A 24247-nucleotide genomic window follows, 5' to 3' on the forward strand; every position below is an offset into this window, starting at 1 on the left:
CACTCGAAAAAATGAAATACTGCTTTGAGGTTTCTTCTGAACTCTATTTTGTATAGTATTTATTGATGTTTAACACAGCAAATGCTCCACGAGTTTCTCTTTCATTGTTAAGCACACAAGAAACAAGGTAGGATTCAGAACTTTTTTTTAAAGAAAACCTTCAAGGAATGGGAAAGCTTAGCACTTCCATGTAGTTTTATCTATTTGTAACTATCATCTACAAGGACACTCTCATGCAAGTGGAGAATAAAACTGCTATCAGAAAGAATAAGGTAGCCACTTATGAGTGTATAGAAGATAAAAATATAATGGTATCAAATGGCAACTTGTTATATTGGAGATCATTTTTCTCAATAGAATTATTTTAAATAAAAAATAATTCCAGTTTGAAGGAATATTCCTTATTCCAGGGCTAGGCTTAAGTTTTAATCAACGATTGGTAATTCAGAAATCAGATTAGATGCTGCTGCAGTTATGTGATTTTTATCTATATCGAAGCCACACAAATAAAGGAAGAAGATAATCCCAAACAAGAAGATAAACAAATAATGCTATACAGATAAACAAGATATACTGGGAATGACAAAAATGATGGTATCTTGATTTTAATGTGGCCAGGGCTATATACAAATGAGATTAAAGCAGATAATTAAATAGGTATCTCTTACTCTTGCACTATGACCGTGAATAAGTTGATCATCTTCAGTTTGAACACTTGTTCGGCTTCTGACATCAAAATCTTCTGTCTCAAAGTCAGAATCATCAAGTTCTTCGGGTGTCTGCAAAAACAGTTTAAGCCCCAATCAAACTTAAGAATAATCTAGGGGAGCAAATGTTTCCATGGTTTTGGAACACACTGAATTTAAAACCTGTCAAACTGCATATTTTAAGACAGATGAATAATTAACAATACCAACAGTCATGTACATTTCATACATGTTTATCTAGCACAACTGGGAGTTTGATAAAAAGGTTAGATAAACTCTTTAAAAAGTAATTGTCATTTAATATTGCCTACTTACATTTGCTATATTATGGTTTTTCTTGAGCTTGAGCAAACAGACATAAAAATATTATTACCAGTAGTAGCTTCCTATATTGCTGTATTTGTAACACTTTAATACAATTTTTGTAGACACTGAGTAAAATAACTCATTCCTGTGCTAGATTAAACCAAAGCAATCCATTTAACATGATATATTACTTTTTTGTAGCTTCAGAAATCTGCAGTTTGTACTTCTTTTATAGTAGGTGTTTCTGCTGATTTCTTTCTTCTAGAAAATCTGTTTCTTGGCTTACCATAATTAGAATGTGTACTAGCTCCTGAGAGTGGGAATATTGGTAGTATTGCAGTGTATAAACTATCTAGAGAGTGGGGGAAATCAATTCTCTTTTAGCGTCATCTCATTTGAATAAATTGCTTTGTGCATATCTCTATTCTTTATTTTCAAAGTGACTAATCCCTAATGGCATTATACAAGTATTTATGATACTTTATTTGGGGGCTTTGAAAATACATCCAATTTGTATTTTAGATAAAATGCAGAGCTGTTACTAATTAGGTCTCTTAACAAACACCTAAGAAAAAAGGCATTTGCCTCTTATAATTTATTCATTTTGCTAAATTTTTGCTGCCTCATCTCCATCAAAAACAAGTAGATTTTGAATATGATTTCTCAATAATAAGAGAATCCTATCCTTAGTCCTTATAAATTCTTCTTTACTGAGATTTTTTTCCAATGCAAAGGGGAAAACTTTACAATGAGCCTATTAGCTCATCCTTTGACACTTCTAACTTGTTATGTCAGCCATTTATGCACACTTAAACAATCAAAAGAGCATTATAATAGCATTATAAAACCATTAAGATACAGACAAAGCTCTAAGAATAGATGAAAATCTAGATATAGTTAAATATGTGCAACTTTTTCAGACATCACTGAACACTCAAAAAGAAGGGCAAATACAATTTGGATTCATGAATCACATCAAGTAAAGTATAAAATACGTCTTACAAACTTGTAATAGCTGGGTTGATCAAGCACATAAAAAGAAGTTTGTCTGTGGTCTGGTATAATGCAGAAACATTGAACTTTTTCAGTTTGGGCTTTGAGTGGCATTTTGACTGCTTACACTGTAAAAGTGGACGGGTCCGGGATAACTCCAATTTTGGGACATGGATAGAGTTTTTATGGCAACAGTTTTGCTCTTTGAAATCCTCCCAAACTTCAAATAATGAAACACCTTTAGTTATTGGCCTTTCCCACTCTGGAATATGACATCTGCCTAACATAAATATTATACAATGGAAGCCCTGTTCTAAATACAATCCAAATGCATATTTAAAAATGTGTTGGTTTACATTGGAAAGGGGAACAGCTGAAATAGACACAAAGTTGGACAGACTGTATGCCAAGCAGTAAATTAAACTGTGACCAGAGTACTAACAGGCCCAAAAAAACTGAGGTACTTTAGCTTTATACCATCTTTCTCTTCTATGTGGGGAAGTGATGTAAATACAACAAACAGCTGCCTGTACCCATATCCTGTCCAATTGGGACACCAGGCACCAAAAAGTCATTTGAAACATCCTAACTTTTGTAGTTTCCATCACTTTCCACAATTGTATACAATTTAATTGGAAATTATTGCATTTATTACTGAGGTTAGAAGAATGGAAAGTGATCAGAGTGATTCCGCACTGTATAAAGAACTGCACATCAATATATAGGTAATGGGGAGAATTCAAAATACAAAATAGTTAGTCGCAGATACACTAGTTACTGGAGATGCTCAAGTTATTAAGCTGTTATGCATATGCGTGCATGAATTTATATGTGTGCATGAATTTACACAGAATTTAGTATATGTCTTAAATTATTAATAAAACTCATTTTGAAAACTGAATGCTATTTCAAGAAAGCTGAAGTTCACTCACTCTGATCATCAGTACTGCTTTTCTGATATCACGAATTCCATCATATACTAGTCGTGAAGCATCAATAAATTCATTTTCATCCATTGGCTGAGCAGGGTCAGAACTTAATGCTTCTACCGCAGCTTCTACTTGTTCAGTAAAACGTGGCATAACTACAGAACACACAGAAAAAAATGGATTGGGGAGAAGCAGACGAGAGAAAAATTATACAACACAATACTAAAGAGCAGTTTTAATTCATATGTATTATTTGGAGGAACACTGTGAGCAGAGAAAGTTATGTTTGTGCTGGTAGTAAAGAATAAGACATATACATGAGAAGATATATATATTTCAGAGTGCAGAGGGCAGGCCATTGTGTATTATATAAACATGGGAATTGTAAAAAGGATATCCAAGAGCTGTATGATTCAAAATGATGCTTATTTTCTGCTTTACATTGTATAAGTAAACTTTTCATGGCTGAGAGCCATATGTAACATTTAAGGGGCCAGGATGAGAATGCAAATACTAAAAACCAATATTTTGATAGGATTTTTCTTTTCTTATTTTTTAATTTCATTTCATTTTTAAGATACATCTTTTAAAGTATATACACCTATTTTAGGACACATATTATCAAGCATAGCTCTAGGGAATGTTTCTCAACCTCAGTAACTTTTAAGCTGTGTGGACTTCAATTCCTAGAATTCCCCAGCCAGCATGTAAGAACCATGTTTGAGAAACATTGCCCTATATCAATAGCACTTAAGACTTATATACCGCTCCATAGTGCTTTACAGCACTCTCTGAGCGGTTTACAAATGTCAGAATATTGCCCCCAACAATCTGGATCCTCATTTTACTGACCTCAGAAGGATGGAAGGCTGAGTCAACCTTGAGCCAATCAGGATCGAACTCCTGGCAGTTGGCACAGTCAGCCTGCAGTACTGCATTCTAACCACTGCACCATCAGGGCTCCATGGCATTAGTCTGCCTATTTCTGCCTCTAACTTAAAACAAGTATTTGGTATTTTATGACAGCGACTTCCTAACTATTAGACAATACAAAGGGGCTGCAGAAAGAAGTGAGAAACATGTTGTCCTGGCTGTTTCATTAAGACTATCAAATTAAAAGTGTGATTATGTTGTTTACTTTACCTGTGTTTGACAGCAGTTTTGTTGCTTCCAAAACCTTTTCTGTATACACTCCAGGTTCATAATTATCCATTTCAGAAGTGACAACATGTATTACTCTTGCTGCACGTCCACGGATTGCACCCGCAGTGCGATCTAAACCATCAACATCTTTTTCTTGGAGAGCAATGACACATTTATTTACATCTTCTAGAATATGATTTTCTGGTGAAGAAAAAGAAACGGGGAAAACTGCATTTGCTGCTGATAATGGGTAAATCAATACCAGCAAGTTAAAAAGAAATTGCTACGTATATTTGAAATACAAAGTTAGCAGTGAAACACAGCCAGTTAAAACATTCTCATTGACAAGGAAATCTCTTCTCATTTCTTTCATTGAAAATTAGCATAAGGCAGGTATAGATATGGCATAAATATATCCCAATCTTTAAAAAAAAGATTCACAAACTGAATCTTGGTCACAGGCTGTATGCAGTCTTATAGTGCCACAGATGACGAAAAGCAAAGGAAGTAATTTGATTACTTAATAGACAGTTTCGATTACTTAATGGACAGTGACCCTCTCCCTGTATTTAGAAGCTTGCAGAGTTACAAGGTGTAAACACCATATCCAAAATTCAGCCCTATCTTTTTCTTTGGGGAGGGGGATGCTCTCTACTGAATCCTGATTCTTGCAAAAGCTTCTCTAGTATCTTCACAAAACAAAACTCTTTGCATATCAAGCTGTGTAAGAGGGAACCTTTTCTTAAGCTACACATGGCTAATGAAAGGTTAGATAATGATGTCAAATATAACTGATGTAACTGGGCAATGCAGAAAAAAAATTAATACAGTAGGAACTACTACTTGCTCAGCTCCGGATTGAACAATATTTAAAAATATTTATGACGGCAGAAGAAGATAGAAGAGAAAGGCTGGTTGAATGAGGCAACAATTATAAACTAGCATGGGACATAAGCATATTTCTTTAAGGTACAAGATTAGGAATATGCTTTTATTAAGATTATTGAGACTTTTCTCCCCATTCCTTCACCGGGATATCTTGCTTTAGGTGACAAGCAGAAAAAAGCAATCTGTTATTGTGATTTTTAATAGCCATTTTCTGCCATGAATGGAGAAAAAGAATGGTAAGAATAGGCCATCATTTTATCCATTAAAAAGTATTCCTAATAGAGTTCTATCTCCCCCTCCCCCCTTTTAAGTCTGGGAGCTTACCAAAGCCTTCAGGAAGTAAATTTTAAGATTCTATACACTATTAGATGCTGGTGAAATTTGATCCTTAAATTTATATTAAAAAAATCTTTATTTATTTATTTTACTTTCATCTTTAAATAACAAAATAAAATAGCACCAGCTACAGGCTATTCAACCTATGAGATAATATGCAAGATATTCCTGAATACACAAAAGTGGGTTTTTCAGAAAATTGTAAAAGAGTATTTCTATGGTAAAATATGGGTTCTAAACAAAATGGTAGCAGAAACTAACCATAACAATTTATTTATGTTCAATATCTACATGAGCCTATTAAGTGAGGTCACCCACAAGTTGTGGGGGTTGGTAACATCGGCCTGCTTTAGTTGAGGTTGCCTGTGAAGACCTCTTGGAAGCTTTAAATGCAAAACAGACCGTGATAAGCACTTCTTAGTAGGTCCTTTTTTGCACCTTCTGGGTGCAATTAAAGTGCTGGTTGTAATTCCCAAAGCTCTAATTGGCCTACAGTCTGGCTAATTGAGGGATCATCTATTTTCATGCCATTGCCCAGCCAGTAAGAAGAGACAGGATCTCTTCAATTAAACAGTGATGACTACTGGGATCTAAGAAGTGTCCTACCACCTGCCTTCTTAAGCAAAATTCCCCCGGAGAGCCGTATGTTCCCTCCCTGATGGCATCCTGTAATAAGCCTTAAAAACCTGGCTGTTTTCCCAGGCCTCTTTGTTTTTATTGTGAATTATCCCACAATAGACTGGAGTTGGGCAGGGCCTACGTTGAATACACAAAACACAACAAATAAAGCCCGTTTATCAGAAGAGATTTTCTGTGGTAGCACTAGCATCGTGAAATTCTCTCTTGTGCTTCCCCACTCACCCAATTCTAAAAGACTCCACTATGACCCCTTTTCCTGGAGGAAGCATTCCAGGTATAAAAATTAGCTGAACACTCATATGTCCTTCTTTCCCATTCCCGTCTTGTTAATCATTTCTAAATTTTATAGAATTTTTATTTTAATAATTTGTATAGAAAACTACTTAAAGATGGAAAGTATAGAAACAGACTAGGAAGCTAAGTAATAATAATTATCATTACGAATAAAACATTTCACATTCAAAATACTCTGTGATAAACAGTCACTTCCAATTTGAACTGGACTGCTTAGATCATGTATTGTAGGTTCTTAACTCATTAAAATAATAGCAGTAGAAATTCAATATATATACATAGGTCTAGAAACTGTTTTACCCAGTTAAAACAATTCAAACAACTGTATGCAAATCATGCAACACGACGAACAAAATCTGTAAGATGCCCAGCAGAATTAATGGAATTACATAGATCAGTGTTTCCCAAACTTGACAATTTTAAGGCATGAGGACTTCAACTCCCAGAATTCCACAACCAGCAATGCTGGGAGTTGAAGTCCTCATGCCTTAAAATTGTCAAGTTTGGGAAACACTGACATAGATCAAGCAATTAAAAACAGCTTAGTTGAGACATGGGCATACTGGCATGTCTGGCAGAAAGTAAAATTCCTACTCAGTCTTGAAGAAGGTGGTGATGCTGAATTTATATGCTTCTAGCATTTACCTGTGTTGTGTATACAAAATACAGATGTAAAAACTTCGCCGCTATTTATGCATTAAATCACACTACAGAAGCTGCAGAACCTGCTTCTAGGAATACAATTTTGTAAAAACAAAGCTAGCGTAATGGATGTGAACCAAAAACTATGAAGGATACTGAGTGAGGAATACCAATTATAGTCCATAATATGAAAGGATGGTTAATTACAGCCACTTTTTCCTTTCATACGTCTGCTGAAAAGAACTTAAAACTTTTACTTAATTATACAAGGAATTATACAAAAGAAAATAAAATGATAATGCTACAGCTGCTGGTCGAACGATTCAAATGTCTGAGATTCTAATACACAACAATAGCCTAGTGCTATTGTTGCTTGCAAAGGGACAAGGGCAGATAAATAACATGCCAAACACAGACTGTAATCATATTCTTATTATTGAAATGCATTCTACACGAGGCCCGTCAGATCAGGAAACAGGCATGTGCATGTTGAATCTGAACTATAGAAAAATCTTCAAATGTCTCTTATCAGTTGCTGTTCTTTACTCCCTTGGAGTAACTTTACTCCCTTGGAGCCAGTACATTGTTGTGGTTCCTGCTGGACAGCAGACAAGATGTTTTATAATGGTTTTCCCCATGTTTCCAATTGAGGCTGTGTGATTTAGGTTGAATCTTATGTTTTTCAGATCATCTTCAACTTGCTTTGCCCATATTGTCTTTGGTGCTAATGTTGGACTTTATGCAGGCCACTTTCCCATGAAAAAGTAATATTCTGCCATTCTGCATATGTGTCTGTAACGGAACCATCTTAATTTGCATTTAATTCTCAAATGTAGATAGTTCACTGCATCTATCTGATATCATTCTTGAGAAGTCTGTTTAAAAAAATTCCCAGTATACATCATAGATGCATTAACCTTGTTTAGTTTTGATTTTAATAGTGTCCATGTCTCAAATCCACATAAGAAGACTGGCAGGACTAGTGTCAAGATTTGCATCCTGGCTTCCACAAAAATGGTTCATTCCCTCGACAGGTACTACAGTGCCGTAACAATCTAAAGAGAGGTGTGGCTGTTCTTCTTCTTCCCCTGATGATTCACAATATTTCAAGTGGTTCACTTACTCCATGTGGGCTTTACTGTGGCGAACAGCAAACTGTGACCCATCAGTTATCAAAACATTTGTTGCATTAACGCTCACCCTGTGTGAACAAACAGTATTTGTTAATGCTGTGCAAGATGTCAATGGCTTCTGGGCTGCTGCCTGCCAAAATGGCACTATGATCACCAAATATGAGATTGATTAAATACAGGTAGTCCTTGACTTACAACAGTTTGTTCAGTGGGTGTTCGAAGTTACAACGGCACTGGAAAAAGTGATTTATGGCCATTTTTCACACTTATGACCGTTGCAGCATCCCCATGGTCACGTGAATGACATTCGGATGCTTGACAACTGACTCACATTTATATTGCCTTGTCTTGGGGTCATGTGATTACCTTTTGCAACTTCTGACAAGCAAAGTCAATGGGGAAGCCAGATTCACTTTACAACCGGGTGACTAATTTAACAAGTGCAGTGATTCACTTAACAAATGTGGCAAGAAAAGTCGTAAAATGGGGCAAAACTCACTTAACGAATTTCTCATTTAACAACATAAATGTTGGGTTCAATTGTGGTCGTAAGTCAATGGCTACCTGTAGTGGTTTAGCTATACTCTATTAATATACTGTAATCTTTCATCATTACAGTATCAACTATGACGTCGAACAACAGGGGTAATATCACACAACCTTGCCTGATGTCAGTTAAATTAAGAATTCCTCTGAAAGCTGTACAGGCCACAGGAACTGCTATAAGTTTTCTGTCCAGATTCCGGGAAAAATATATCTGACCCAAGACAAACATTAGCAGATTTTGATGCCACTCACCAGTACTGGAAAACTCTTTTCGAGATTCGCACCTTGCGTGGTATCTGTCAAGCCTCTCTGTTTAAATGAGGCAGAGTATCCTGCCCTGAATGTGACCGTGGTGCTCCTCATCAGATCATTTAGCTGCTATTTGAGAGGAAAAACAGATTTTCTCCACCTAACAAACACTGCACTTAATTGGATAAATGGTCTAGATATTAATATATAGAACGTGTATTCTACTCTCATGAACCAATGTGTTTCAAAACATACGCTATAACTTACATATAACTTCTTGAATTCCTCATACTTTACAAAATTGAGAACATATTTCCATCCTTTGTGTACCATAGCATTATGTGCTTCTTTTATATAGTTCTACTACTGTTATCCATGTACTCTGCCATATGATTGATCAATCAGTCAATCAATCTTGGAGTAGGCTTCTGTGGACATGTATTTAGTTTTCAAGGTTTTTCTTAAAGTTGGCCCGTATACACTATTGAAGGTTGCTTGAAAGTCAACAAATGCAGCGAGTGACAGTCTGTCACATCAAATTCTCTTCCATTAGTTGTTTGATGATGAAACTTTGGGTCACTGCATCATTGGGTTGGGTGCTGTTCTTTAGTTATCTCTTCCTGCTGTTTCTGGAAGAAAATTGAATCATTCTCATGAAGACCTTTCCAATGATTGACAGAAGGCTTATATACCAGTAGCTTCGGTACTAGCAGCTGTCATCTTTTTTCAAATTAGTGATGTACGTGCTCCTTTTCATGCAATGGAGAGTTTTTCTGAGTGCCAGATGAGTCGTAACAGTGAATGCGCTCACTGAGTCAGATAGTTTCCACCAATTCTGAGTGCCTCAGCCATGACTTCATCCATTCCAACTGTTTTACCATTTCTCAGTAGTTTTATTGGCACTTTTATTTCATCTACTGTGGCTCTGCGTTCAAGGTCTAGTTTTCTGGTCTTTGAATGAGTATTGGATTTCATTGATAGTCCCAGCAATCTATATTTACACATTTATTAAAAATAAATCTCCACATCCTGGAAATTAGTCATTTAAAGATCTTACAATATCTCATCAGCTTAGTTGACGTAGTCCTTCCCTGTTGGTATCTGAGAGGGGTAACAAACACACAGCACTTGTGTTCTTGTGAAGCCACTTCCAGTTCGAGGGTCATGGAGTTCCAGTCTGCTTTATGCCCTGCCAAATTTCGTATTTTTTATGCTAACCTTTTTAAAACTAAGTTTTATCGATGAATGTTTACCAAGTTAAAAATTTAAACCTCAAAGAATATAAAGAGAAAAGATAAAGACAAAAGTGTTAAAGGAATAAACAGAAAAAATAGACAACTGCTTTTAATAGATTTTTAGATAAAGATATAAAACAAAGACTGAAGACTAAGAAAAAAAACTGTAGAAGAAAACATTATAGAAATACTTTTTAATGATGTTTTCTCCCCTTCCTTTCCATTTTGAAATGTTTCTCCAACTGCTAACCAACATATTAACATGGAGGATTACTTGTTAGTACCTGTTTAAGTTATTTTGTCAGTTTTATTGATCTCTAGACTAGAGGAGTGCAGTGGCTCCTGAGGTGAGAACCCTGGGCTGACAATCAGCAGGTTCATGTTCAAGATTCGTTGCTGCCAAGGGGTGGGGTGAGCTCCCATCACATGCTCCAATCCAGCAGTTTGAAAACAGATGACCTCAAGTAGACAAATGGGTATCACTTTGCGGGGCTCATTAATGGGGACATGGAAGGACCCCCCCAACTGTGCGCCTCCCGGGCAAGGGTGATGTCACCAGCTAATGCTTTCACCATGGAAGAGCTTCAGCGTTTCTGACATGGAAGTAGTATTGATTGCCAATTTTTTTCCCCTTAAAACCACTTTCCTTTTTTGCCTTGCTATATGATGTGTAATGCTGTATATAAAGGAGACCCTCCTGCTTAAATTTGGTTAAACTTCTATTATGAAAATATATTGTCAGTTTTGCCATTGCAACATACTCTCCAATTTGGGTCCCTCAGTTCCATTTCATCAGCAAAGTTTCTTTTTTCCAAATTTGTCTTTGCAGCTGTCCACAGACAGTATATATTAGTAAATGGTGATATTTCTCATTTATGTTTTCTGGAATTATATCCAGTAAAAATATTGGTGGCTTTAGTTCAAATTTTATTTTAAAATTTTGTGAAAAGTTTGATATATTTTCTTTCAGTATTTTTTTTTAAATTATGTGACCACCACATATGATAAAATGTTCCTTTGTTGTGAACATTTGTTGTCAACATTGTTATATGATGTGTCTATCTTGGTAATGGATTTCTATGTCATCTGTACAACATTTTATATTAATTTTTTGTCAAACAATAGCACAAGTAAGTTTTGATTAGTATTACGATTCTTTGAAGTTTTGCCTCTACTTTATCATATTGTGATTTGTTCCATCTCCATATTTCAATAATTATATATATGCCCTATGGTTTTGTATATGTGTTTTAAATTCAGTCATACTTCTTAGTTCCTCTGTTTTCTTAAGACCTATTCCAGCAATTTGTAAAAGCATCAACCATGGTACACTTGTATTGTGCAATGTGAACAAACTTAGCTCACTTGCATTGGTCTATCAAGTTTAAGCATTTGTCTAAGATTTCTATTTAGTATTATATGGTCAGGCACACACTTTTGGGACAATTATAGAGAGCTTCTATAAAAGCAGCAGAAATCATTTGGAAGGTGGGTGTGTTTAGATGTCGTTTGGGATAATTTCAATAGGTGTGTCAATAAGAACATGCATATTTGAACAGAATAGCTAGGTGGCTCCAAATTGGTTGGAATGCCAGAATACGTTTGACTAACCCAATATCTAGAACAGACCTTGGCTGTCCCTATCCAGCCTGCATGGATTGCTTTTATTTTGAAGGTGACTGCTATATTTTTCAATTTACATATTAAAGATCTGCGGCTTCACAGCCCTGTTGGTTTGGTTTTCCACAACAGTCAAAGTTTCTCATGTGGCCCCTTGGTGGAATTAATTGTCCACTCTGATTTGGCATGAAGGCCATGCCCTTAGAATGGTTTTTCACATCAAAATAAAATGATACCTCTTCACTGTTATCTGGTACCTGTAAGATTTTGGTTTCTAATTCAGTGTAATTCAGATATTACCACATTACAACAGTTTGACTTATATCTCAAAATGTTGTAATGTGATAATTTCAAGCAACGAATTCCTTCTTGCCAACATGGAGTTCAGTGTGTCCATTTGAAGAGACTGTGAAGATGTCTAATTTTGGAATAATCAATTAAAAGTTTGTTATGTAACCAGCTTTTTGGCTAACTGCAAACTTTCACTAGCATTTTGGCTACAGTTATCTGCCGGGGTTGGCACATCAGATGCCCCAAATTTGGCAGTTTTTCTATGTATGATTAGTCTGATGTCCATGGATTAATGTCTGCAGCTGGTCTCAACTGTGGAATGATGTATAACAAATAAATCTTGTTAATGCTAAATACATTTTCAATATTAAACAAAGCAGATAATTTTGACAGTTTTAAAATTCTAATAGAGTGATTTGGGATTTAAACTTTAGGAACCTCACAAAAATTCTTTGTGTCAGAGTTCTCTTTAAATCTGTTTCAGCAATTCACCAAAAATTGATCATGAAGTTTATTCATAAGTGGCTCTACAATCCACTAAAATTATATCACATAAACAGTCCCATTTGGAGATTATGTGGGTGGGACTGCCATTAAATGGGTACATATTATTATGCTAGATGGCCATGCGTAATCTGTCAGTCCTTTTATTTGAAATTTCTAATAAAACTGGGAAAGAACATCCCCAAATCCTTTTTAATGAATGCAGTTGTCACTTTATCATCTATTTTCCTAAGACACATAAGGTTTGTTATTGCAAAATGCTAAAAACTTGTTGTCTCTGAATCAGAAGTACTTAAAATGTGGGAATGTAACAAATATAAAAATGTGGTAACTTCACAAAAGGGAGCTTTTAAAAATTCTTTAGTACAAATAATTGGTCACCATTGCATTAACTATATTGCTAAAGCTTTATGCCTTAGAAGTCTCATTCTGGATACTGAATATTTATTAAAACAAATTATATGGTCACCCATCTCACTGTAGCAACTCTGGCCAATTAACAGTAATAAAACAAAACAAAAGCAATTCCAAACAATTATAGTAACAATTAATGTATAATATGCCCGTTGTTCAAATAAATCCAATAAAAATAAAAACTAACCAACTGGACTCCCCTGACCCCAAAACCTAAGGGAAAAGTTAGGTCTTTAATGTCTTACTTAAAGGCCAACAGAGTCAGGACTGTCAGAATCTTGGGTAGGGGGGAGGGAATGCTATTCCATAGGGCAAGCCCCACAATAGAGAAGCCACATCTTTTTGGTCTTATGAGGGGCATTGTTTAATAAAAGAAATCAAGAGTATGGCTACCCTGTTGGATCTGGTAGCGAGAAGACAAAGTCCTGCAAATCACCTGGCCTGTGAATAAGAATGAAAGGTGTCCTACTTGATTCAGCACTGATTTGTTCTGGCAGGACAGACTACTGCTTGTTTCAAACCCTCCCTCTGAAGAAAGTGTTAACTACTTCATTGCCTCACTTTGAAAGACTCTTCTTTTTAAATGGTCCCTTGAAAGAGGCTTTGTTTCAGTGGGATCAAGGTGGAAGTACTCACAGCTATTTATATTCAAGAAACTTCTAACCTTCTCTTTTATGTATTTCATTTATCTGAAATAGGCTCTTTTGCACAAAACATTAATCTGTTAAAAATTTCTTTTTCAAGCAGATAAATCAGCCAAAACTTGCAGGGTACACAAGAAACACAATTACAAAGTAATTAACCAAAAAACAGTATCATTTGAAACATGCAATGCCTTCACTCCTTTTGTAAAGACAAAAAGAATGGAGATTATCCATAATTCCTGAAGGAACGCATTCCATAGTTTAAGAGTCACACAAAAGAAGGTTCCCCCATATTGCTCACAAGAATGATTCCAAAAATAAGGTGAATGGATTTGCTCATAAAAAAACAGAAGTTTCCCCTGGATAAAGACAAAAACTTTTATGGCTTTAAATACTACTAGCTTAAATTCTGCCCAGCTGGGCATTGCCTCAAATATTTAGGTGCAGGCACAATATAATACAAACACATTAAAAAGGTTGAGAACCACTGTCTTATTCTGCACTATTTTCATTTTTGGGACTCCCTTCACAAGTAGAATATTAATAGGAATATTTTCAGGATTCCTTGAGGCAATCTTCAACATTCATAAAATTTGATCAACTTCAAAAAAATAAAATTTAAGCAATGTATATCTATTACCTGATACTGCCAGAAAATCATCAATGGAAGTGATGTCATCCACAGCATCTGTTAACACACGCACTTGCTTTTCCCACTGCTCTTTAAACATCTCCATGTTCTCTTGAGCCAGTTTACTTTGTGGCTTGGCAGCCAAAGCCAATGCTGCATTAATTACCTGCAAAGCAAAATGTCCACAGTTGTTGACTTACCAACTTTCACATCATGCCTGGTTTTCTATGAAACTGACAATTCACTCAGCAAAAGCCTTTCTCCTATGGCAGAGGTATTAAACTGCCGGCCTCCAGGCCGGATGCGTCATGCCGAAACCGCACCTACCCCAGCTCTAGCAATGGGGAAAAAGCCCCAATACGTGGCAACTTTGACACCCTTGTCCTATGGGATGGAGGGCTGAGAAAGCCAAGTGATTTAGTTATGCTAACTAGAGGTAGGTTTAGATTTAATACTCTCCCAATTCCTAATGCATATCTTATGCTCCCTCTTATTTTTTATTTTAAACCTATAGCCACCTTTTCAACAGGGCAGCTAACAAATCAAATGCAAAAGAACCTGAACTCTCCTTCCTATAATAATAAATTTTGGTTTGCTTAAGTTATTTTGGAGGGCTTTTGTTCGCTTATGTCAGGTGCAACCAATCAGAACCATTCACAAATAGGCCCAAGTAGATATTTTGTTGTTGATCTCTTATATTACAAGAATCTCACCAGACTGCCTGCCTTCCCTTTGGAAGGGGTAGATGTAGACCTAAGGGTTTGACTCTAAAATGTCTCTTTATTCTTTCCAAGGGGCAGTGATTCCATCACAATTTGTGTGCTGTGGTGGTAATAATCTATTGGTTGTTTTTGAGATGTTTTTGATGTACAGGAGTGTTATCTTTTTCACAGCTCGTGTTGGTTGTGCTGTAGTGGAGAGACTGATGGAGATCTTTACCCACAGGAATTAGGATTTGGTCCTTGAGTAGAATGCAGTCTAGTGATAGAAGTTCAAGCGATAGAGCTTATAATTGGCTATCAGTGTAGTGATTTGTGTTTGGCAGGGAATGAAATTGGCTTGCCATGACCATATACTTCCTACTATAAATCCCATTAATTGGGGAACTACAATACCCTAACTAGATGAAGTTTTGGAATGCCCTTCAAAGGCCATCTCAAGTAGTATACATTATAGTACTGCTCAAGACTCATTCTTTCAAGTATGACAGAATTTTCTGCCAGGGGCTTCATTTCCATAGGAATGAACTCGTAGGAATAAAGCAAGTTTTGGGCAGGGCCAAAAACCAAAGACTTGTACACACTTGTTTTCCATGATGCATTTTTTTATTTTAATAATACCCTTTTCTCTTTCTTTAATCGTAAGCTTCAAGAAAAGCATAGAGAGCTTTTATGAGTGATGTCATCTCTAATAGTGGAGTCCTGAAATAGTGCGTTGCATACAATTAGTCTGAGAAAAGCTTTAGGTAGCTTTCCCTTATGTTGCAGTCTTCAAAACTATATCATTCCTGCTGGATCTGGCATGTTATTAAATTAAATCTTTCACACTTTTTAATAAATTACTTCTAGAAAGATCCAGCTTCTTGAATACAGCCAATAAAATGTATGTTTTTATAGCTACTTGAATGAGCTTCTGTGTTTTATCTAAAAATCAACCTACCCTCAAAATTGTTATTTCAGACAATAAATTAAGATTTTTTCTAAAGGTACTTATATTCCACAGCTCTGATATACAACTGGAACATGAAAATGATGTATCAAGCTTGCAATTTACCTGAGGACAAAGTGCTTCAAGCTGACTTGCTGACATGTGAACCAATTTTACACCTTCTTCATTATTTGAGATAGAACAGGCCAAGTTGGCAACCTGGTAAAGAGAGCACATTGATTAAATTTATATCCCATCTTCCCACTAAAATGGTCTTCAGGGTAGCTAATAATAACAGACAGGGAATTTTAATAATGTAAACATATATTTATAACACTGTAAGACTTGTGTCTTGTAATTTTTTTCATAAGAATCTAGTAAAATCTTTAAAATCTTTTACAATTATTATCCATGAAAATTTGACAATGAGGACCATGCTTAAGTTTAACAAAACAGATCCAATTATCTTAATCTTGCCTACTTACAAGTGAAAAGCAACTTTTAAATATATAAATCATCATCTAATTAAGGTATGCTTGAAGTTCTTTACAACATAACAAGATTAACAATGTATCAGCCAATTAAACTGATTATTCTCAATCTCTGTTTCTCGAACATTCTGTAAATATGGACCATTAAATAATTAGAAAAAGCAGGGATCACCCAACAAACTCTTTACTGTTTTTTTTATCTTAAAGGACAAGGACCTTTACGTTCTTCTATAAACAATGAATATAACTGCATTTTTGTATGGCTTGTATTTATATTGGACATATCTCCAGATCAATTACATTCCACTTTTAGACATTTACCATTTTATGTCCTAGTTTGCATTTTGGTCTTCTGGCTGCTTGTGTGAGATTACAAGCCAACTTAGCACAGTACAGGTGAACTCAGTCATTAATTATGTTTAAGACCTGCTCACTATTTAGTTTTCTGAACTATAGAACTTGTGTTGCTACTTCTGTTGAATTTCAGTAAACAAATCTGCTGCTGGAACCTGTTTGTGAATCAGATGATTAGTGATAAATAGAGGTAGTGAGGGAGCAAGGACTCTTGGGCTATGCAGTGTTGGCAAATGTGGGAAGGTGGAATGGAGGGCTCAGAGAGAAGAATGTGAAGAACTGCAATGAACCACCTGCTAGAACTGCACTGACCCCAGGAAGTAAAAATATATGGAGAATTCTACCTATAATTGCAATTGAACCATTTAACTTCTCAAAGGAATGTGGTACATGATCATCTTCTCTTTGTGTGCAGGCAGTTCATATGCATCCAATTTCAATGCAGAAGAGTACACATTGCTGTCAACTGGTGCAGAAAAATACCACAACCAGCTGTCTTTAGAGAATTGCTTGAAAACCTGTCCTGTTGTCTAGGGACAAGTCTTTCCATTTGCTTTCGGACATGGCAGTAAAAGGTCACACCAAGAGGCGTTGTTTTTTAAGTGGAAAGTGTTTTATATTTTAGAACATACCCTTAAAGAGCATTCTATAATGTTTATATATATATTAACTGACCAAGCATATGACAGCCTGCTACTGAAAGCTTTATTTGTACATAGAAATACACAAAAGTAGCGCAAAAAGACAAGAACAGTGTGTCCATTGCCCTGGGAAATGGCAATCTTTCCCCTCCATTTAGCAGTAATTCCCAAGAAATAAAACATGGCTAGTAAACCAGGTGGATCTCCCCCCCCTTATTTTGGGGGGATGTCTTTTCCATTGTCCCATCTCGCCGTGGTAGCACCGACACCCCGTCCAGCTGGCCCACTTCTTCTGTGGCCACTCGCCACCGTTTATGTGCATCGCCCCCAGGCTCCATTTCACCATTAGGGGCTTTCAGGAAATGCCTCTGCAGCTGAGAATGGACCTCCGGATTGATGCGTGCATCATCCCGGGCTAAATTTCACCGTCAGAGGCCTTCAGAAAGGCCTCTGCAGCCGAGAACTGAGCTCCAGATTGATGCGCGCTGTACCCCCACCAGCCTCCATGCTAATAAAAGTTATTTGATAAAAATGCTTTAGACACATTTGAATATAAGTATTTCTTGATATTTACATTTTTACCATGATCCCTGAATATAGGTATTTATTTTGCATGATTCCACAAGGATCTACAGAGATCAGTTATGTCTCATGCTGACAGAACTGATTCAATTGGTTATTAATACATTTTCAGGCTTCCTTTAAAACAACTGTGTTATGCAGCAGTTATATATTTATATTAACTGAATTTTTATTCATGCATAAGAACCCAACTATGAGATAAGGATCATAGATTTCTTTGCTTGTTCTATTATCTGTGTTTTCATAAATATGAAAACATAAACTTAACAGATCTCCAACAGAATGAGGTAACTATTAACAAAAAATTAGAAAATGCTAGGAAAAAACTCCTCCCGTCCCTTCCATTACTAAGTTTCAGCTTTGATTTGTCTAAAAACATAATTCACTGGTTCTTTTTAAAGCCATGCTCAATTGGATTGCTCCAAAATGAAAAGAAACACAAATGCATTGGATCATGGATGGCTGTTTCTTTATATCTCCCTATAGGAGTTTGGCAGATGTTTTATTTTATTAAAAAAAAAAACATATAAAAGTGATATGTGTTTCCTACATCTATTCTATTGCTATCTTTATACTATTATGACAATTCTGATATATATTCAATTACTATGACAATGTTTATACTAATATAGTATTAGTATTCAATATATAGGTAGTCCTCAACTTATAATCGGTCACTTAGCGACTGTTTGAAGCTACGATGGATCCCCCCCAAAGCTACTTATGACTCAGTTCTGAAATTATGGCCACCCCCTCCATGGTCATGTGACTGCTTTGTGGGCACTCAGCAACCAGCCCGCATTTACAGTTTAGTCACATGACTAAAATTCACAATATTTTCCGTCTGGAACAGGTGTTTACTTTTTCTGGGGGAAACAAATGCCCATAGCAAACAATGAGTTTGCTTAATGACCACTGCAAAAAAGATCATAACATCGGGTCCAGTCATTTTCAACCTTAATTGACAGGCTAAATTACAGTCGCAAGTTGAGGACTACCTGTACGGTATTCTATTACTATTACTTATTACTCTATCATAAGACTCCATATTATTATTCATACAATTCAACATTTCTTCCTTAAACCTGTTCTATCTTCAGTTCTATGGTTGTAAGTTGAGATTTTTTTCTTTTTCTGTTAATGGACAACAAGTTTTTTCTTTTTCTGTTAATGGACAGCAAGTTTTTTACATTGTGCTTTCTCGTTTATGTTGGGCCTTTATAGTTCTTTTCCTCTCTTTTGTCCATTCCTTCTGAACGAAAAACAACGTCTTTGATTTGGCTACTATTCTCAGTTTGCTGGATGGAGGCTGCACAGCTTCAAAACACTTGTTTCCTCCCCAAAACCATGTCAAGGTTGCTACCTCATTGGCAACTCTGCTGTGTTGACAAGGGCGAGGGGGGAGGAGGGGAGGCTAAACTGGAAGGGAAAGAAGTGCAATGTAGGAGCCTGCAATTTTCCCCCTCCCCCCCAAGCAGCCCACTCTTCCACACAACCCTGAAAAACTCACAACCCTAAAGAAATAGAAATTGCTAAAGTTTCAGATGGCAAAATATTTATGCTAAACATTGATTTCTCGTATATTTTTCCCCTCACATCTTTTTCTGAAAATTATGGCGTTATATCTATTTGATGTTGTAGAATGTAAAAACAAGAATAAATTTTCCATATTGTAATATAGCATTCATATTTTCCTGTTTTATAGCTTGTAGAAAAATGTGGTGTTCTAGAGTACAACATGTCCTCGATTTATGACCATTCGTTCAGTGACCATTTTGAATTATGTCGGTGCTCAACCAAGGGACATATGTATCCTGCCTGAAGTTATGGCCCTGCATCACAAGAAAAAAATTCAGATGCCTGGTAATCTATCTGGGCTTAAAAACACTGCAGTGGGCTTTGCCTATCTTTCTCTCCACACTCCATCTAATCCCACTGAGCCTGCTTCTCACCTCATAGTTTGCTTCCTATCTACTGATCCAACATCCTCCTCCTTCCTGTCAGGGCTTGGTCCACTTATCTTTTCTGTAGATCTTCTATGGCACAGGTGTCAAACTCGATTGCGTCATGTAACATACTGTGACATATTGTGACGTTTTATGCCTTTGCAGAAGTAGGGTGGACGTGGCCTACGTGTGACGCATCCGGCCCGCCAGTTTGACACCCCATTCTATGGGAAGCAGCCTACACAGAGGACCTATGTTGCTGCCCTGGGAGCGGGCATGTGGGGAGCAGCTGCAAAATGGTGCCCACTTCTGGGATGGCATCACATGGCCTCTGTCCTGTTACTATAAGAAGGCTGAGGGTGGATCGGCTGGTTCTCTCTTCCAAAGGCAAACTCTGATTTCTCAAGGCCAGCAGGAATCAAGTGGGGCAGGAAGCAGGTCCAAAGCCTGCAGGGAGCCAACAGGGAAAAGCTGAGTGCAGGATGCTTCAGGGAATGGAGGAGGGCCTGGGAGGCCCAGGACAGACCATGTGTGAGCTGAGGAGCTGCTGCAGGTGGCTTAACCCCACTCCTGGCACACTCCATGCTCTTCTTAACAATTGCAACGGGGAGACCAGAGATTGTGGTGGTTAAGCAAGGCCATCACATGGGCACCTCGCTTAATAACCACCACAACCTATGATCATAATGGGCAGGCTCCATTATGGTTGTAAGTTGAGGACTACCTGTATTGATCCTTACTGCATATGCAAAGCACTCTCACGAACAAATATAACCACGAATGACCGCATGCCCCTCTCTCTTTCCAGCAGGAACAGGAAAAGGAAGAAAAAAATAACAAAAGAAATGAGGTTAAAAAGAGGACTGTTTAACACACATACAGTACAGACAAAAACAAGTGGAAAAGATAAAATTGGATGGAGGTAAGGAAGAGTTAATTGGACCAAGAAAGACTGGAAAGAGAAGCCTTGTTTTAGTGTACTAAAAGAGTTAAAGCAACCAGGTAAACAGCATCTCCCAGGCTGCAGCTAATTACCAGGCTAATTACTTTCTCCTTTCAAAGCATCAATCACAGCTCCCCCAGATTCACAGGTTTTGAAAAAGGAACAAACTAACTTCCTAATCTGAAAAGGTATTACATGTCTTCCGATTCCAGCCCCCATCCTTCCCCCGGAAAAAAAAAAAAGAATAGGAGAAAATACTTTTGTTACTTTGAAATGTCTAGAAAATTTTACAGTTTTATTCGCCATGCATGGAATTCTACTCTGGAGTCTGAAACTAAGGCGATGGAAACTTGCTTCTCTCAGTGGAGGCAGAAATTTGGCAGGTTTGCTCATCTGAGCTCCGACTGAATCATTAGGCTTCCAGAATAAGCACCACCAAAATATATGGTTCCATCTATCCATTCAGGATAGTGAAGAACCTGACAAGCAGCATTTGCTCAGGAAACACAGCATTAATATTTCATGTGATCAAAGTCTAAGAGGTGATCCTGATTTGCCTACAAACTATAAGTAAAACATTGTTTATAACTGGGCTGATGGTCAACACTTCAATTAAAAAAAATGTAAGTCCACCCAAGACCACAGTACTGTAAGTAATCTCACATTTTAATATGGAAGTGATAATGAAAAGAGCAAAGAATGATTTTATTGGCTTGGCAGCATCAGATTCTTGTTCTTCTGGTGGGGATTGAATCTCCCTCTAGCCATTTTTTTTTAAAGTGGCTGTCACTCTGTCTGTCCACTTATCCTTTAGTTCAGGGGTGTCAAACTGCCGGCCCACGGGCCAGATGCGTCATGGCAAAACCGCACCTACCCCATTGCCTACAGTGGAAAAAAAATAACGATACGTTGCGACACGTCACGTGACGTTGCGAGTTTGACATCCCTGCTTTAGCTGAAAGTTTTTCACCTTGCTAAGCATTATATATCGTTCAGTCTCAGGATAATAAACTTCCTGAAGAACTGGTTGCCTTTGTTCCTTCATACAAATATGCAAATAAAACAAAGAACCAAAGCATATACCCCATGTACCAAAGGAAGGCAGAAGGTAGAATAGGATTTACTAAACCAAGAGGAATTTATTTTTAATCTACTTATTTCCAATCTATCATAAATCATATTGCTAAGATGAAGAAACCTGAGGTAGGGGATTAAGAAGAGATTTCTGTACACGAAAAGACTGCATTTCCTTAATCTCCAGTACTAAAAATAAGTTTCTGGGCTCAAATACTAAAGTCTAATTTTGTGTTTTCTGTCAAGCGCTGACTGATGGATTTTAAGGTTCTCGTAAAAGTAAATAAGAAAGTCATTTGCCATCAGTCTGGATTCTGTCTATCCTGTCATCAACCGTTTTATGAACTAAGAAGGAACATTTGTAGAAACCAATGACTAAAACATTTTTCATAGTGGTAAGAGAGAGATATATACTTTTATGAGAATTTGCATAATCCAAAGACAATTAATGACTTGAAATAGGGAAATGCTTCTTGTAGTGCTGACAAGGCAAATTAAATTTCAGTATAGTTCTCTAATAATGCTTTTTGTCAAATTTGTAATATCCTCTCAGAATCTGTCCATTACATTTTAAGAGGCATGGATGGCCTTAGGCTGACTATTGCTGCTACCAATAGCCTGATGAACAAGTTTTCTATTTACTTTCATCTTCCCAGATATAATAACAAATGGATAAGTATAAGTGTTTATCTAAAATATTTTGTGCCAATTTAAGCTAATGTGTTGGGTAATCTAGACTGTGATCCAGTCCAAGTGCAGATCAAGTCTTTACATTTTGCTTTGAAATTAATTAACAGCTACAAATGAATAAGGAATTAGGCTGACGTGCAAAGACATCTTAAGTCTAAGAATCTATTTGAATAAAAATATATTATGCTTAAATATTTGAGTAAGCAAGCGGGCTGGGGGGGGGTTGGGGTGTGGTGGGATTACATTTCCAAGGTACAGTACATCTTATTCCCAATGGACTGTAAAAATCAATTGTCAAAAAGGGCTACTAGAGCATTAAGTACTCCAAACCCATCAGGTAGATGTTGTAAAATTGTCAACTCATAGTTATTGGCTATCTTTTGTGGAAAAAGCTAGATTGAAAAAAAACTTTTATACTGCTTATAGAACACTTAGTGACTTTTCTCAAGGACTTTTCAATTACCCTCATCTTTAAACTTTTGGGCTAAGGTAAACAAGTCAAGCTCATAATCTTCATGCATATGTTTGCTTACTTGAGAAATGATGAATTGAAAATCTGTTTATCATCTTAAGCTGTTTTGAACACTTTACAGTCATTTCTAAATTCAGAAATTTGTACAGGGATTTGTTATTTGCTTTAAACTCCTACACTTAAATTACATGAGTGCTTAAACTTTAAAAGAGAGATAACTATTTTACTATGTTCATAACTGTCATTTCAGTTGCCCTGTATAAGATATGTATTTTCCCAGTGCTTCAGATAATGTACAGTATTTTCTTTTCCACAACGTAAGAAATAAACTTGAGATAATTCACTGAATTTTTTTTTTTTTGCAAAAAGCTCAGGATAAAATAATACTTCAAAGAAGGCACAATCTATTTCCCACAATGCCTATGTGGCATCCAGATTTAATTATCATAGTACCTCAATCAGCTTGTTGGCATGTTCACGGAAAACCTGTGCGTATTCCTTAACTTCTTTCTCATTTCCATTTTTAGCAGCTTCAATCAAAACAAGGAGTGGCACATTTGTTTCCAGAAAAGAATCTGAAACATGGTCCATAACTGCTTTACGGAGCTAAGAAGAGAAATCAAAACAAATTTCAGTTGTTCAACAAGGTAAAATACTATTTTCAACTTCTGCATTATTAAAATACACTTTACCAGTGATTCTTCTAAAACATATGTGGCCTTTCATGGAGAATAATTATTTCAATGTATGGTAGGTGGGATTTTGTTTTTGAAATCTCAAAAAATTACTTGCTTAATTACTTTCAGAACCTAGGTCAAAACACAGGTTTAGCTTCCATTTTGGTGTGACCAAAGACAAAGATATAACATTGCTTTAACTAATGCCTCTAATGATTAAAAAAAACCCCTAATGATTTTATATTTTTTTTTAAAAAAGAAAGTTCATTCACTGTTATAGCAGGAAATGGTAACCTGTACTGATCCCTAAAGAATCTGTCAAGGGTTGAACAAGTGATCAAGAATGTCTAGCTACTTACTGCCCAGCGGTCTGTTTTATACACATCTGCAATCACTAAAGAGAGGAGTTAATCATGGCTATTCTAGATGACAATTTCCTTGTTGGTTGTGCATTAGTGTTTCCTGAGGTGAGGGAACAAAGCATCTAATCTCATATCCCAAGAAACCACACAAGGACTACTGCTAACAGTTTTGGAGAAAAATCTTAGGTTCTCCTGCCCAGCTGATGGTCAATATAAAGGAATAT

The 24247-nt window shown here is 36.5% G+C and overlaps 1 protein-coding gene across 1 annotated transcript in view; it reads right to left on the bottom strand.

Annotated features, from left to right (window-relative positions):
• Positions 1–24247, bottom strand: part of CTNNA1 (catenin alpha 1) — a 76066-nt gene that overhangs the window by 8405 nt on the left and 43414 nt on the right. Inside the window, exons 9-14 of the mRNA XM_039367023.1 lie at positions 23438–23590; positions 15918–16010; positions 14154–14310; positions 4079–4279; positions 2939–3090; positions 669–779 (exon numbers count right to left, since the gene is read on the bottom strand). Coding sequence (XP_039222957.1) covers positions 669–779; positions 2939–3090; positions 4079–4279; positions 14154–14310; positions 15918–16010; positions 23438–23590 — 867 coding nt within the window. The remainder of the gene's footprint in view (positions 1–668; positions 780–2938; positions 3091–4078; positions 4280–14153; positions 14311–15917; positions 16011–23437; positions 23591–24247) is intronic.

The sequence above is a fragment of the Crotalus tigris genome, unplaced genomic scaffold, assembly GCF_016545835.1.
Source record: "Crotalus tigris isolate CLP2741 ecotype Arizona unplaced genomic scaffold, ASM1654583v1 scf7180000020523.1239640, whole genome shotgun sequence".
Lineage (NCBI taxonomy): Eukaryota > Metazoa > Chordata > Lepidosauria > Squamata > Viperidae > Crotalus > Crotalus tigris.